At 56.5% G+C, this 15797-nt stretch overlaps 1 protein-coding gene across 5 annotated transcripts in view; it reads left to right on the top strand.

Moving 5' to 3' along the window:
* CAPN5 (calpain 5) overlaps positions 1–14747 on the top strand; it is a 52858-nt gene extending 38111 nt beyond the window's left edge. For 4 of the 5 annotated variants that reach the window (XM_082749546.1, XM_082749548.1, XM_082749545.1 and 1 more), the window contains exons 4-13: positions 309–517; positions 3781–3973; positions 4786–4979; positions 5650–5727; positions 7074–7269; positions 7906–8028; positions 9487–9683; positions 10571–10686; positions 11259–11395; positions 12268–14747. In XM_082749546.1, coding sequence (XP_082605672.1) covers positions 309–517; positions 3781–3973; positions 4786–4979; positions 5650–5727; positions 7074–7269; positions 7906–8028; positions 9487–9683; positions 10571–10686; positions 11259–11395; positions 12268–12450 — 1626 coding nt within the window. In that variant the 3' untranslated portion in view covers positions 12451–14747. The remainder of the gene's footprint in view (positions 1–308; positions 518–3780; positions 3974–4785; positions 4980–5649; positions 5728–7073; positions 7270–7905; positions 8029–9486; positions 9684–10570; positions 10687–11258; positions 11396–12267) is intronic. The other variant, XM_082749549.1, reaches the window with a different exon arrangement.
* The last annotated feature ends 1050 nt before the right edge of the window (positions 14748–15797 follow it).

Here is a 15797-nt window from a genome sequence, read left to right as displayed (position 1 = left end):
GAGGGATGTGGTGTGTTTCTGAGCGGGGGGGACGCAGAGGGAGGCACCAGGAAGGGCGCAGGAAGCTCCTAGGGTCTTAGAGTGACAGCTGGCAGGAGCCTACACCTAACCACTGCAGAGAAGGGAAACTGAGGCCCAGAGGTGAGAAATGTGCACCCGAGTCCCACACTCGTTCATGGCAGAGATGGGGACAGGACCCACTATTCCTTTCTCCTTTGATTCCCTCCAGGCAGCCCGCCCCCGCCGTGTCCTCAGGAAGCCACATGTGACCTGCACTGTGTTCCCGTCCTGTCCCCTTTCCTATCCAGGTCATCCCAGACTGGAAGGAGCAGGAGTGGGACCCTGAGAAACCCAATGCCTATGCAGGCATCTTCCACTTCCATTTCTGGCGCTTCGGGGAGTGGGTGGACGTGGTCATCGATGACCGGCTGCCCACGGTCAACAACCAGCTCATCTACTGCCATTCCAGCTCCCGCAACGAGTTCTGGTGTGCCCTCGTGGAGAAGGCCTATGCCAAGTAGGTACAGGCAGGGGACCGGTGGGTGGAGGGCCAGCCTGGGGCAGCTTGGCTTCCAGGCTCTGTGTGTCTGCTCCTCCAGCCAGTGCTCCTGGCACAGAGGCGAGGGGCTGCTTCAAAGTCACACAGTGCGCTCAGAGCCTGGGAACCCAGGGTGTGGCCAGCTGAGCCTGCGCTGTGGGGGTGGTGCCAGGGGGCAGGGTCAGGGAGACCTGGACTGTAGGTCTGTTACCAGGTGTCCTATCCCCAAAACCCACTCACGCAAGGAAGAATAGCTTCTCCTTATTCTACCTGAGAGGGCAGAGCCAACACTCACATTCGGGGTGCTGGATTTTCCCCTCAGATCCAAGCTGCCAGGCCCTCCGTGGCAGCCTGGCTGGGATGTGGGCTCTCAGAGCCCTGGCTGGTTGTGGAGCATGGGCCCTCCCTGCCCGTTGGGCTCCGAGTTTCATCCACTCATCCATCTGTCTACCTGACAGTCCATCTATTCTGTTTCCACCGACCCCCACTCCTGCTCTGTGCCAGGCCCTGGGTCCCCAGCACGGGCCCCAGCGAAAGCTGGCCGAGCTGTGGAGGGCTTTGGGGCAGAGTGACCTGCTCAGGCCTCTGCAGGTCAGGGGCAGGCCTGGGGCAGGACGGCGAGTGGGGCTGGAGACCAGCCCATAGGCTCTGTGGAAACCTCTCCCTGGTTCTGCCTCCCAGGCCCACCTGCTGGTCTCCTTGGACTGTGTGTGTGTGTGTGTGTGTGTGTGTGTGTGTGTGTGTGTGTGTGTGTGACAGGAAAAGGAAAGACACCAACTTTCAACATCAAACTCAAGAAAACAGAACACCGACAGATTCCATTTTCAGTCCAAAGGGAACCAATCTCGCCCCCTGGTGGGCTCCGAGTCTCCAGCACCCTAGCTGCGGGGGCGGGGTGGGGGCTTCCCTTTCTGGAAGTGCCCCTCACTAGCCCCTCAGTAGCAGCTTCTGCTTGGGTCTCTGCGTCTGTCTATTCCCGCTGGATCCTATAAGCGGAATCTTACAGTATTTACCCTTTCGCATCTGGCTTATTTCTCGGCGCGCGATGCTGTCCGAGCTCACTTCCGTTGCAGCATGCCAGCGTGTCCTTCCTGTCTAGAGCGGCACAGAATTCTGTTGCGTGGATAGGCTCCACTTCGTTTCTCCATTCATCTGTCGGTGGACTCGGGTCGTTTCCACCTTGGGCTGTGGCGAACATACCGTGTGAACATGGGTGTGCAAGTGTCCCTCCGAGTCACTGCTCTCAGCTCTTCGCAGTGTACACCTGGGAGTGAGCTGCGGGATCTCATGGGAGTTCCGTGTTTGAATTTTTCAGTGACTGCCGGACTGTCTCCCACAACAGCTGTGCTATTCATGCTTGCTTCCTTTTTCATTTATTTACTTCTAAAATTGTAAAATGAATGCATGTCTCTTAGAGCAGATCCAGCAAATATAGAAACCCAGGAAGAAGGTAATAAAAGTCCCCTGTGCTCCTGCATATTTTTCCAGGCCTCTCTACTTCTCTGTTTGGGGCCAACTGAGTGAACCAGGCTCCCTGCCTTCCGGAATCTTTGCTCCCCTCCCTTCCAAGGCCCGGCTGCCCACTTCTGTCTCCCTCCCTGTGCTTCTTGTGTCCTCTCCACACCCTCCCCACCACTTAGAAACTCCTTTAATATATTTTTCTAGGGGTGCCTGGGAGACTCAGTTCATTAAGCAGCTTCCTTTGGCTCAGGTCGTTATCCCAGGCCTGGGATCGAGTCCCACATCTGGCTCCTGGCTCAGCGGGGAGCCTGCTTTTCCCTCCCACTCTATCTGCTGCTCTCCCTGCTTGTACTGTCCCTTTCTGTTAAATGAATAAATAAAACCTTAAAAAAAATGTTAAAACATTTTTACAAAAAGATTATTTATTTATATGACAGAGAGACACACAGCTAGAGAGGGAACACAGACAGGGGTTGTGGGAGAGGGAGAAGCAGACTTCCCTGCCTAGCAAGGAGCCTGATGCAGGGTTCCATCCCAGGATCTTGGGATTATGACCTGAGCTGAAGGCAGCTGCTTAACTGAGCCACCCAGGCGCCCTCCTTTAACATCTTTGATGGCTCTTTTTTTTTTGTAGGTTACCTTGTAAAACCTGCGTTCCTGTTTTGTGGGGAACCGCAAAAGATAGGTCAGGTATAGATTTTCATAGATATGTGTAGATTTTCAGTTTATGTAATCTGTTCTGTTATATATCCCATTCTGCTGCTCATGTTCATGTTCAGCACTGCCTTTAAGACTCCCAGCCTTTTCCTAACATTCACAGAAGAAGCTACAGTTGTGCCCTTGGCACCTGGTAGGTTGTACATAGTAGACAATTAGTGTTTTTTATTTTTATTTGTTTATTTATTTATTTATTTATCAGTAATCTCTACACCCAATGTGGGGCTTGAACTCATGACCCTGAGATTAGGAATCCCATACTCTACTGACTGAGCCAGCCAGCCATGCTCAATGTTTTTTAAATGAACTATTGCATATATTTTCATTTTTTGTTACTTTCTAAAATATTTATTTATTTATCTTCAGAGAGAGAGCGTGTGTGCATGTGTTGGGGCTCAGGGGCAGAGGGATGGGGGAAGACTCCCTGCCACATGTGGAGCCTGACACCGGGCACGATCTCAACCCAAGATGATGACCTGAGCCAGAATCGAGTTGGATATTCAACCAGCTGACCCAGGCGCCCCTACCGACATTGGAAACATCCCCGGAATCCAGCTATATTGTTTTGTCAAATGTACCAAGCAAGCACCAGAGATTTCCTGCCACAGGATTTCTTTTACAAGCCTTCGTTGGGGGGCAGCCTCGCATCCCAGAGCATGGATGCAGCATTAGTTTCTAAAGTCAATTCCTTGTTGTTAGGCATTTAGGCAATTTCTGCATTTACATTGTTATAAATAATGTAAATTATTCGTAATTGATGTTTCAAAAACTAAGTGAGCTTTAAACACTTTTGAGAAGAATCGCTTGATTTCTGGACTGCTAATTTGGAGGACAGGCTGCTAGGGCGAAGGGGAATTTGGGTGACAAAATGGTGTGGTTTGGTGGGACAAACACTGATCTAGGAGCCAGTGATATGGATTACAGTGTTGGCTTTGCTGTGACCTGCTCTGTGACCTTAGCGGTGTGCTTGACCTCTCTGAGTCCCCAAAATGTGCCCTGGAAGGTGAGGGATTTCAGCTGGCTGGGGATTGTGAGCTGGGAATTCTTTCCACATTGCTCCCCAGGCTGGCGGGCTGTTACCAGGCCCTGGATGGAGGCAACACTGCAGATGCGTTGGTGGACTTCACAGGTGGCGTGTCTGAGCCCATCGACCTGACCGAGGGTGGCTTCGCCCACGATGAGGCCAAGAGGAACCAGCTCTTTGAGCGTGTGTTGAAGGTGCACAGCCGGGGAGGCCTCATCAGTGCCTCCATCAAGGTGAGAGCACAGAGGCTGCCCTCCTGAGCTTCTTCGCCGGCCCTTACTGGGAAGCGAGCTGGCCGTGCTGTCCCCGGCAGGGCCCCTGCTCAGATTGGCTCCTAAATCTTTGCCCTCAGCCTGGGGGGTGGAGGGGAGCAGTTGGGGTGGCCTTCCCCCTCCCCAGTGCTGGGCAGCACAGGCCATAGGCCCCTGTGCCCTAATTTCTATGGTATGAAATACCTTCTGGTTTGACCAGCATCCCCCTTTTATGGGCATCTTGTACTGGGGTGAGGGTTGTCTGTACCTCTGATGGTCCCTTAGTTTGGATTTGAGGCATCACGAGCTACAAGGTAACGGGAAAGGGGGGAGCCACTTCCTGTAGCTGGCACAGGCCCGAGTGCTTCAAGAGGATCATCTTATTTCTTTGACTTACTCCTAATCCAGGTGGGGAATCGGGCTCAGTGCAGACACCAGTGGGGGGTTGTCTAGACCAGAAAAAGGAAAAGCCCTGATTTAGAGCATTTACGGTGTCAGTACTTTCGCCGTGTTGATTTCAAGCTAATGTTTTAACAGTTGCACAGCTGAGCCAGTGGCAGTGAACTCCAGTACACCCCTGGGCCAACCCCACTTTAGGCCCCTTCCTTGACCCCACACTGCTGCTCACTGGGGGCTTTGCGAACTCTGAGCTCAGTCCCTAACCACAGCTTCTGCTTTGTGTAGGGCTGTCATTCCTTCCCTGTCCTGTAGAGGGCGGTGTAGGCGCACACCCGCCTCGCAAACCAACCCGCTGACCGGGCTCTGCCTCTCTGGGCAACTGTGTCCTCCCGCAGGCAGTGACAGCAGCAGACATGGAAGCCCGCCTGGCGTGTGGCCTGGTGAAGGGCCACGCATATGCCATCACTGACGTGCGCAAGGTGCGCCTGGGCCACGGCCTGCTGGCCTTCTTCAAGTCGGAGAAGCTCGACATGATCCGCCTGCGGAACCCCTGGGGCGAGCGGGAATGGAATGGGCCGTGGAGTGACACGTGAGGCCCAGGGATGGGAGTGTGGGCACAGGACAGACCCCGGGTGGGTGGGCCCCGGTATGAGATCTTGGGCAAGGGCAAAGGTGGGGCTTCCTGGAGGTGGTGGCTGGGCTTAGAAGGCTTTGGGAGGAGGATGACATTAGGAGACCTATGTTGTAGGAGGTGTGTGTGGGAGTGGGTTGGGGTGGAGCGTGGATTCTGCAGGGCAAGGACCTGGAGGTAGGGATAAGCTGATTCCTATAGGGGACAGAGAGCCCCACCTGGTGGTGAGTGGGGAAGAAAGCAGGGAGGGAGACCACCAGGGGTGAGAATGGGTGTGACTGCTCTGTGTTTAGCTCATGGCCCTGGTGAAGCTGGGACAGAAACAGAGCCAGGCCTCCAGTGGGGGAGCCCCCTCCCCTGAGGGTCATTCTGCCCTTGCCGCCAGTCTGTGGCTTTGCTCTCAGACCTCCGGCCCCTGGCATGGAAGCAGCCCATGGTTACCTGTGGGAGTGGCAGACAGGCTTTTTGGAGAGGGGCTGGGCCTGGCCCTGGGGCTCCCAGCTACACCCACACTGATGGAGGCCTGGTGCTGAGCTCGCCCTCATGCCTCCTTTCCCTTGCCAGGGTGGCCCTGGTGGGGTCTCTCCTCTTACGCTCCCCCCTCTTCCTCCCCATGTCCATATGCCAGCTCGGAGGAGTGGCAGAAAGTGAGCAAGAGTGAGCGGGAAAAGATGGGTGTGACCGTGCAGGACGACGGGGAGTTCTGGTGAGTGAGCTTTCGTCCCAGGTGGGCATCCGGGGGCTGTGGCAGGGGGCACCGAAGGGGAGGCCAGGGCCAGGGCTCTAGCCGATGCTCCATCATCAGCTTGCTCTTTGGCCTTGGACAAGCCATTTCTGTGCACTGAGTTGGGCAGTAATGGGCCCATCATCCCCATGGTCCCCAGTGCCAACCACAGGGGACTCCGAGCTGTTCGAGCTGGGCCCTCAGCAAGTAGGCTGGGATACCAGCAGGTGGGGCCTTGACCCCTTCGGCAGGGGGCATGCTGGCTGCCTGATTGGTGGGAGCAGGGAGAGGAGAGGCCTCTCGGGGTGGCTGCCCCCTAAGCTGGCTTCTGGGTGCAGAGGAGCCTTTAGTGGGCCAGGAGGGAGACCCAGCCCAGGGGTGAGAGAGTACACTGGGTTTGAGATGAGGGAGTTCAGGGAGGCGAGGGGAACTCGGGGGTTGGAGGGTTGGCTGGGAAGATGACAGCAGCCTTGCTTAAAGAGCCCAATAATGAATGATTCCTGCATTCATCCACCCGTGCGTCCAGTAGTCCCGACTCTGTGCCAAGCTCAGAGTCATTCTTCAGCAGGACCCCTGATCCCCATAGGCCATTGCCTCCTGGAGGGGCACAGGGCACCCTTAGTGCCGTAGATGCTGCGAGAGTCCCAGGCCAGCTCAGAGGCTGATGGCAGTGATCCAGGGGTCAGGGGAGCCACAGCAGGTCCCCCCCAGGCCCTCTGGTCTGGGCTCCTGCAGATAAAATCTGCTTTGCCCAGTGTGGCTCAGGGGTCAGTTGAATTAAAACGGAGCAGTGGAGAACCCTCATCAGGGGAAAGGGCTTCTTCATAAGGCCTATCTCCTGTGTGCTCACACTTAATGCACGTATGTGCCTATTCTCGTGTATGTGCCCACTCAAAGGGGGGTGGGCATAGCTGACCTTCCCCGGGCTCCTGAGATATGCTGGGTGGCACGTTCCCCAAGGGGCTCCTGCCACCAGTGTCTTTGGGCCTCCCAGCAGCGTGGTTGATGATGGATGGAAACATGCTTTATAAACTGTAGAGGGCTGGCCACAGGCGTCCTTTGTACTATTAACAACTGAAGAGCTGGCCTCTGCCAGTTCATGTCCTCTGGAATTTGTACCACAGGCTTGGATTGCTTTCCTCAGTTCCTGCACGAGCTGTGAGAGGGGCGGCTGCTGTGAGGGTCAGTCCCGTCTTACACGTCAGGACACTGGGGCCAGAGGAGTCGTGAGGCAGGCGTCTGCACACACCCCAGTGTGGGTGGTGGCTCAGGGCACATAGGGTGAGGGGGCAGGGGACCTGGCCGGCTCACTGCCCCACCGTGGCCAGGATGACCTTCGAGGACATGTGCCGATACTTCACTGACATCATCAAGTGTCGCCTGATCAACACATCTTACCTGAGCGTCCACAAGACGTGGGAGGAGGCCCGGCTCCGGGGTGCCTGGACGAGGCACGAGGACCCCCAGAAGAACCGCAGTGGAGGTTGCATCAATCATAAGAACACCTTCTTCCAGAACCCACAAGTGAGCGTGCTCGGGGATCCCATCCCCCGCCCTTGCCACCGTCCTGCATGACCCTGGGTACCTCCCTGTCATCCTGCGGGCCTCTGTGCACCTGTCTGTTTAGTTGGGGGGGTGGGGCGCGTTCAGGGGAGGTCCTGGGCAACCTGCAGATGATAAAGACAAGGAACTAAGGCTCTGGGAACTCATGGCTGTCTCATCCAGAGTTACCAGGACATTTAGAGGGAAGCTGAGCTGAGGACTCGAACCCTGTGTTTCTATACCTATGGTGCTGCTCTTGCCAGAGGAGCTTGCCAGGCTGGCTTTCCCTCAGGGAGGACGTCTCCCCTGCAGCCTCCTTGGTTGTGAACCTGGCAGCTTATTAGTTCTCATGTGTGACGTGCCTTCATTTGGCACCAACTGCATGCGGGCTCGGAGCTGAGCCTCCCTGAAGTCACCAAGTCTTGTTGCCACTCCTACAGGGTGGGCATCATGGGCCTGAATCATAGATGAGGGACTGAGGCTCAGAGAGGCGCTGTGATTCATGTGAGCTCTCCCCTTTGAGCTGGGGCCTGGCTCCGGCCTAGCTTCAGGGAGCCGGCAAGCCCATGTCCAGCACAGTCTTACCACAGTATCTTTCTTCCTCGGCTGTCCCTGCAGTACATCTTTGATGTCAAGAAGCCAGAAGATGAAGTGCTGATCTGTATCCAGCAGCGGCCGAAACAGTCCACCCGCCGGGATGGCAAGGGTGAAAATCTGGCCATTGGCTTTGATATCTACAAGGTAAGGCCAGCTGGGTCCCCTGCTCTGGGTGAGGAGATCGAGGGAGCTGGATTTTAGGCCATCTGGGCCTGGGGAGAATATTCTAGAACACTTGGGTCCCTGACCTCATCCCTGCCCTCTGGCCGCAGTGGCTGATGCCCTGGGCCTGCTGTGGCGTGAGCCCTCTTTGGAACATCGGCGGAGGGCTCCACCTGCCTGGGGTTGGCTGCCCTGGGAGCTCTCAGTCTGGTTTCTTCCCTTCCAGGACCCACAGGCTCTTTGGTGTTTGGGAAGGGGAAGACAGCCAGTGGTCAGGCCACACCCTGGGAGGCTCTGGGTCCCCCTGAGCTAGAGGCCCTGCTGGGCCCTGGGAGCAGGCATCCCGGGCAGAGCCAGGCAGGCTTCCCGCTGGTGGCTCCCACTGGTCTGGGGCCCGAGACTATGCTCATGTTGCAACACCTGGGGTGTGACAGCACACAGCATAACAGGACACCACGGGCCCCCCAGATGCCCAGAACCTCAGGAGACCACATGTGGGCTAAGCCCCTGTATTAGGTGTCCTTGGTCATGTACTGACGGTCTGTGCATGTCCTTGTGTTGTGACGTCCGCCGTGTGCTAGAGTGTCCTGACTTTGACCTGTTGGGACCTCACGTGATGGGCCTGCAGCTCATCATGGCAGGAGTTGGCTAGCATGTCCCGGCAACTGGTGACATCATTGCCTGGCCCCGGGCTGTGATGTGGGCTGATAGTGACTCTGGGGGCTGCCATTGAGTCAGAAACCACAGGGACCTCATGACCAGGGAGGAGTCCTGGTGCCTTCCTACTCTTAATGGCTTTGCTGAGACCTAATCCACATGCCATACAGCTCACTCACTCAGTGTGCTGTGACTTGGAGCATATTTGGAGAGTTGTGTGACCATTGCCACTATTTTATTTTTAATTTTTTTTTCCAAATGATTTTTTTCCCGTTTTATTTTATTTTATTTCTCTTCGATGTTCCAGCATTCATTGTTTATGCACCACAGGCAGTGCTCCGTGCAATACGTGTCCTCCATAATACCCACCACCAGGCTCATGCAACCCCCTACCCCTCCTCCTCCAAAACCCTCAGTTTGTTCCTCAGAGTCCACAGTCTCTCATGGTTTGCATCGCCACAATTTTAGAGCATTTTTGTCACCCCGAAAAGAAACCTGGCACCCTTCAGCCACCACTGCTCAGTGCCAGCCTCACCCAGCCACAGGACTCGGGCAAGCACCCATCTACCCCGGTCTCTGCCCATTTGCCTTTTCCGGGCAGTGCATGGACGCAGATTCTGTCACTGTATTCACGGGCGGGAGCACGGGAGCCGGAACCAGGATGGGGGTGTGGGGGTTGAGGGGGGGTGGGGGTTGAGAGGGCCCCGAGGGGATGGGGTGGGGGGGTAACAGGGGGCGGGGCATGCGTGTGGCCCAGCCCCCTCTCCCTGTGCGCATGGGCAGGTGGAAGAGAACCGGCAGTACCGCATGCACAGCCTGCAGCACCGGGCTGCCAGCTCCATCTACATCAACTCGCGCAGTGTCTTCCTGCGGACCGACCAGCCCGAGGGCCGCTTTGTCATCATCCCCACCACCTTCGAGCCTGGCCACACTGGCGAGTTCCTGCTTCGGGTCTTCACTGACGTGCCCTCCAACTGCCAGTGCGTGGGGGCAGCTCGGGCCGCGGTTGGGAGGGCCCAGTCCCTATACCAGGCTGCCCCAGAATCTGCAGCCACAGAGATGTTAGGTGTCTGCCCCAGGCATGGAGCCCAGCCTTCCAGCCTCCCTAGGATGGCACTGGCGCTCATGGCACCCATGGCCATCCTTCTTCTCCCCTCCCCTGCTCCTCCATCCCCTCTCTTGGCTACATAAAGGGACAATGTCTTGTATGTGCACGGCACTTCACAGTTTACAAAGCTTTCAGTCATCTCATTTGCAACTCCGGAATCCCAAGTGGGTGGCCTGACCCCTCCATTTTACAGATCAGGATTGGGGATCATGGTTGGGGCTTGGTTTCCAAGGTCATGACACCAGTGGTTGAGTTGGGCTAGGTGGACTGCTGGAACCATTCCATCCCTGCTGGGGTGCAGACCCTGTGAGTCCCACACTGCCCTCCCACTTCGGCAGGCAGCTCCTTGCACCCACGGCAGACCTGGGAGGCAGCATGTGTGGTGGGCTCAGTGCAACTGAGTCCTGCCAGTCCACATTCCACCTCTGTCCCGCTGTGGGGCAGATCCCTTCTCTTGATGAGCCCAGTGCTTCATAGTCTGTTAAATGGGCATGGTAATAGTCACCTATCACCCGGGGCTTTGGGAAGATGACACATAATACCTGTAACATCCCAGCAGAGGGCTGGGCCCACAGCAGGTGCTCAGTATATTGCTTTTCTCTCCGGCAGAATGGGGCACCCTTACAGAGAGAAAGAGCAGCAGGAAGCCCAGGGTGGTTTGCCCAGGATAAGTAGTGTCTGGACTAAATATTACTCCCCTCCCCTTCCCCCTTCTCAAACCCTATCACCTCACCCCTCTCCTCCTCTGCCCTGTCCCAGGGAGCTGCGCCTGGATGAGCCACCTCGCTCCTGCTGGAGCTCCTTGTGTGGCTACCCCCAGCAGGTGACCCAGGTGCACGTCCTAGGGGCTGCTGGTCTCAAGGACTCCTCGACAGGTGAGTTAGCCCGGGGAAAGCTCCAGGACCTACCTTGCTGAGAAGGTGGCTCCGTCCTCTTCCCAGCCCCGTCCTCTTCCCTCTGCTCAACAACAGACACCTAGCTTCCAGATCTCTCCTGCTCTCACTCACTGAGTGAGCAATCCTTTCCTAACATTCATGCTGGGCTGAGTCTTGGAATGAAACTGGGTGCCTAGAGAGGAACTGGGCACCTGCTCTTGGGCAGCTTCCTATGTGGTGGATACAGTCAGACACAGGAACAGACAGCCAGGAGGCACGGCTTAGGGAAGGCTTCCTGGAGGAGGTGGCCTTTCTCCAAGCTGAGGAAGCATTAACATACGTTGGTGAAGTGGAATAGGGGAGTGCTCAGCATGGAGGCCAGGGTGTGCTGCCCACCCCCCGCCCCATTTCTGGAAGTTAGGAAGTGAGTCAGGCTCTGTCTCCCTTCTATTGAATATAGGACTCGGACTTCTGCTTTGGTGAGGGGAACTCACTTCTCAGACACCTGTCCCAACCCCCACCACCCCTACCCCAACCCCACCATCATCCCATTGCCCACTCAATTTGTCTAGGAGCCAACTCTTATGTTATCATTAAGTGTGAGGGGGACAAAGTCCGCTCGGCCGTGCAGAAAGGTACCTCAACGCCTGAGTATGATGTGAAAGGCATCTTCTACCGCAAGAAGCCGGGCCAGCCCATCACAGTCCAGGTGAGCCTGCCCGTCCCAAGAGCCCCTCCTGGCGTGCCACTTCCCCCTGCCCCCAGCCCCCACCTGATGCTTCCCCATTCACAGGGGCTGGGCCCGGGATTGCAGATTTTTTTGTTGGGGACCTAGGAACACTACGTGCTGATTCCTATTCTCTCCCTGACATGGTATGGCCTCAGGAATTCTCTTACCTGCCCTGCCCAGTGTCCCAGAGTCTGTGGGGTGGGCAGATTAGATTAGCTGGTAAGAATTTGCGACACAGCAGGGTTAGGCCAGGGACAGTGGTCTTCTTTGCCAGCTTTGCCCCAGTGCCTTGGGAGTTGTTCCTTAAATACCTCCAGAGATGGGTCTGCCTGGGAGCTTGTACCAAGATAAGATGCAGTGTAATGGGGGTGGCTGTCCTGAGAGTGAGGGACCAGAAAGCTGAGGTCCTGGGCATGGGATGATTCTGGGCTCATTAGTGGGAAGTCCTCTGCCCCTGGGCCCAGGCCAGCCCCTCCCTGGGTGAGAAACCATCTTTAAACAAATGTCCAGTTCCCCTGGAGAAGCCACTATAGGATTTCCAAGATTTCCTAACACTGGATGCCATTGGATCAAATCACAGACCCGTAGATGTTGGGGCTAAAAAGACCCATAGGGGCCGCTGATCCAGCCCTTGTATTGAAGATGGGGGAAGTCAGAGCAGCAGGTGTATCGCTTGTCCAGTGTCACCTAAAGTCTGGCGCAGTGCTAATAACACACTTAACTGTATACGTGGTAGGGAGTTGGACAGATAGGAGGAAGCCTGAGATTCTGGAAGGGGTACGGCCAGACCTATATTCCGGCTCTTCAAGATGCCTCCTCCTCCCATCCCATGTTCCTCTGTCTCCTTCCAGATATGGAACCACCGAGTCCTGAAAGACGAATTCTTGGGCCAGGTGCAGCTGAAGGCTGACCCCGATGACCTCCAGGCCCTGCACACCCTCCACCTCCGGGACCGCAACAGCCGGCAGCCCAGCGACCTGCCTGGCACTGTCGCCGTGCGTGTCTTCAGCAGCACCTCCCTCATGGCTGTCTGACACCCACCCACCCACCTGGCTGTCACAGTTTTAAACCATCTGCATGTCCCCAACCTGGCCAGGGACTCACCTGAGAGCCAGGACGCTGGGAGCCTCTTCCCAGCTTTTCCACTGACTTGCTGTGTGACCTGGGGAGGCCTCTGCCCTTCTCAGGGCCTCAGTGTCCCAAGGGTCCCGAAGTGTTCCCTTCTCATGGAGGAACCTTCCTGCCTGAGATTTATAATCACACCCCTTACCCCAGCTGTCACTACTGCTAAGGGATTCTATCCGTTGAAAACATTTTCCCAAGGCCCTGCTGTCTGCCGACGGAGTGCCAAGATGTCACTTGTTTACACACAATCTGCCACCTCCCCGAACCCCACTCTTGCCTCTGTTGTCCCTGGGCCTGCTTTTTCTGTCCCCTACACCTAGTTTGCTAGCCACCTTAAAAGGGCTCTTGGCTCTTGCTGGGTTCCTGCTTGGGCTGGAGTCAGGAAAATGGGCAGGTGACATTTGTTCGTTCTCTCATCCTGTTCACTTGCCCATCCATTTATTTATTCAACAGAGGTTTGCCAAATGAATAAATGACACCCATGAGAGTCCCAGTGGTGCCAGCCACCTCCCTACCACTCTGGGAGACCCGGCATCTGTGTGGGGCCTCACTCCTGCTCTCAGGTCCTCTCCGAGGCAGATGCCCACATGCCCAGAGGAGCTACTGTGGCTGCCATCTTGCCCCAGGCTCTGATTGCTCTCCTAGTCTCTGGGTGAAGCCCCCTAGTGGGATGGCATCAGTGGTTGTAGGAGGAAGGGAATTTTCCTGCCTCTGTTGCCTTCATGCCAGAAGGTGTGTGCTTGGTTTGGTGGCCAGGAGGATGTGAGGAGGCCTGGGGACCTGAAGGTTCCTCTCTGCTGCAAGACTTTTCCTAGGAGGAGGGACCCTGGGGCAGTGGTCTCAGGCCCACTGGGCTCAGGTCACTTGTTGGGCTTGGAAGGAGACAGGTGAATCCATCATCTGACCAGAGGCGTCTCTCCCAAAAATTCCCCCCCAGAATGCAGCCCAATGAGCTATGGCCCTCCTCTTGCTGCCTGGACCAAAATGTTCCTTTAATCTTCAATGTTTTATATTCTTCATGTGTTACCAATTTCAACCAGGGGCTTTGAAAGGAAAACAAAAGCCTGAGCCCCTTTATTCATCTTCAGCTCCAGTTCCTGTGGTCCTCTGATTTTAATTTTGATTCTGCCAGGGTGGGCGGGGTATATAGGGATGAGGAGAAGTCCTGCCTTCTCAGACGAGGCCCACGGTGGGGGGGGAGGGGTGGTGAAGAAGAGGGTGTTTCCTACTTGGATGTGTTGCCAGCTGGCCCCACCCAGTTCTTGGTGAGTGTTGGTGCCACAACCTGCTTGGGTCCCTTCTGTGCCCTTCTCTGGCTCCAGACAGGGGGATATAAATGAAAAACCCAGTTGGTTCAAGAACAGGAATTCCTGTGGCCTTGCTGGGGATTTGTGGCTGGCTCTGTTCCTGTGCCCTGGCACCCTTCCACAGGACGGGCTGGGAAGCGAACCAGGAGGCCAAGAGGATTCCTTCTTGAAAAGCTGGGACTTCCCCTGCAGAACCTGGGCCTGGGGCTTGGCCAGGACCACATGACCAGGAGCAAGTCACTGAAACCACCTGTGCCTCAATTTCCCTTCTGCGAAGTGGGGCCCACGGTTCTTGTTTGCCGGCACTCTTACTACCATGTGCTGAGTAAGGGCACACCCTTCATGTATCTCTGTATGCGAGCACACCATACACCTTCACGGAGTCACTCAGTGTCTTCCAAGTGAAGACTCCTGAGTTGGGGCGGAGAGGTGAGGGCCAGATAAGCCAGCTTGGGGCCCCTGGGGCCAACACCCGGGTCTTCGCTCTGCCATGTGCACCTGGGCTAGGAGGCAAACCGGGAGCAACTGGCTGGCCTGTGTGGGCTTCAGTCTGGGGACTGGACACTGCCTTCCCCTTTCCCCCAAGAAAAACCAGGTTTGGCAGCCCTGCCCCTACTTGCTGCCCTCAGTGGTCCAGCCTGGCTCCTGGCTGTGCAAAGGTGCCCGGTCCCTGGGCAGGTAAGGATGGCGTTCTTACTGCTGGGTGGGGAGAGCAAATGCTCCATGCTCCCGATGCGCCCTGCAGCCCGTGGGGGGCCTCAGGGTCCCCACTTGCCACTGGGCAGGGGTTCCGGTCACACCACCTGGATGTGGTTTTCACTCCCCTCAGGACCGACCGTGGGGTCAAGAGTGGAGACCTTTTCTGTTCTCAGAATAAACATTAACCACAATCCCAGAAAGACTTTCTTGGATCTGTCTGTCCCTCTGTGGGTAAGGGAGAGTGGAGGGAATATTTCCAGCTCATGTGTGGGCAGAGGTCGTGGGGATCATGCCATCATTCCTTCAGCCCACCTTGTCCCAAGCCTCGCCCCAGGCACTGGGGACGTAGGGAACCAGCCTGTCCCATCTGTGGGGCTGTCCACACACCAGGTCCATGGATACACTGTGGCCCTAACAAACACTGCAGGGAGTGACTGGAAAGGCAGTGTGGGTTCTGGGGGCTTCCAGCTGACCTGGGAGGGAAGGTCGGGCCCCCTGGTGCAAGTGGACTGTGGAGAGGGAGGAAGTCACAGAAAGAGGGACGGGGTTTGTGGGTACAGGTGGATGGTGGGGAGGCCAGAGTGCAAGCTATTAGGAGGAAGATGCTGTCCGCTCCAGCCAGGGAGCTGGGGTCGGGGGTAGGTGGGGGGTAGGGGCTCAGGAGAACTAGTGGACAGATTTTGGAAGTAGAGTAGTGATGACTGGGTTAGGGTGGGTGGGGAATGAGGGGAAATTAATGAAGTTCAGTCAGTTCATAGGTCTCTCTACAGGACCGTGAGCAAAGAACATTATGAATGCTGAGCCCTGCTTAGCACAGAACATGACCGTGGGTGCTGGGTAGATTGTTGCCGTTACGGCAACCGGCAATTGCTGCGGACCTCTCCACTCCCTACCACACTGGGGCCATCCTCACATCAGGCCTGCATTCTGCCCCCGTGTTCCTCTCAGGGTCTCTCCGTTTTCCCAGCTGTGCAGGCCATGTTCAGCCTGGGAGGCTCAGCAAGGGAGGTGATGGGAGGAGGGGTAGGTAGCAAGGGGCAGGGGCAGGCACCAGCCCAGAAGTGAGGACGGCACCCCGGAGCAACCCCTGCCCAGGGCTGCCTGACTGAGCTCACACTGGCAGCTGGGGTCCTGCAAGGGTCAGGAGTGCCGGGTCAGAGTCTTCGAGTCTGGGCAATGTTGCTTCTCACCTGCAGCTCCAGGGGGAGGCCGGACGCTCAGCCTTGCTCCCATGGGGACTTCAGGGGGCA

Source organism: Mustela nivalis (genome assembly GCF_964662115.1).
Source record: "Mustela nivalis genome assembly, chromosome: 9".
Taxonomy (NCBI): Eukaryota; Metazoa; Chordata; class Mammalia; order Carnivora; family Mustelidae; genus Mustela; species Mustela nivalis.
The sequence above is the reverse complement of the archived record's forward strand: the minus strand, read 5'-3'. Positions and strand labels throughout refer to the sequence as shown.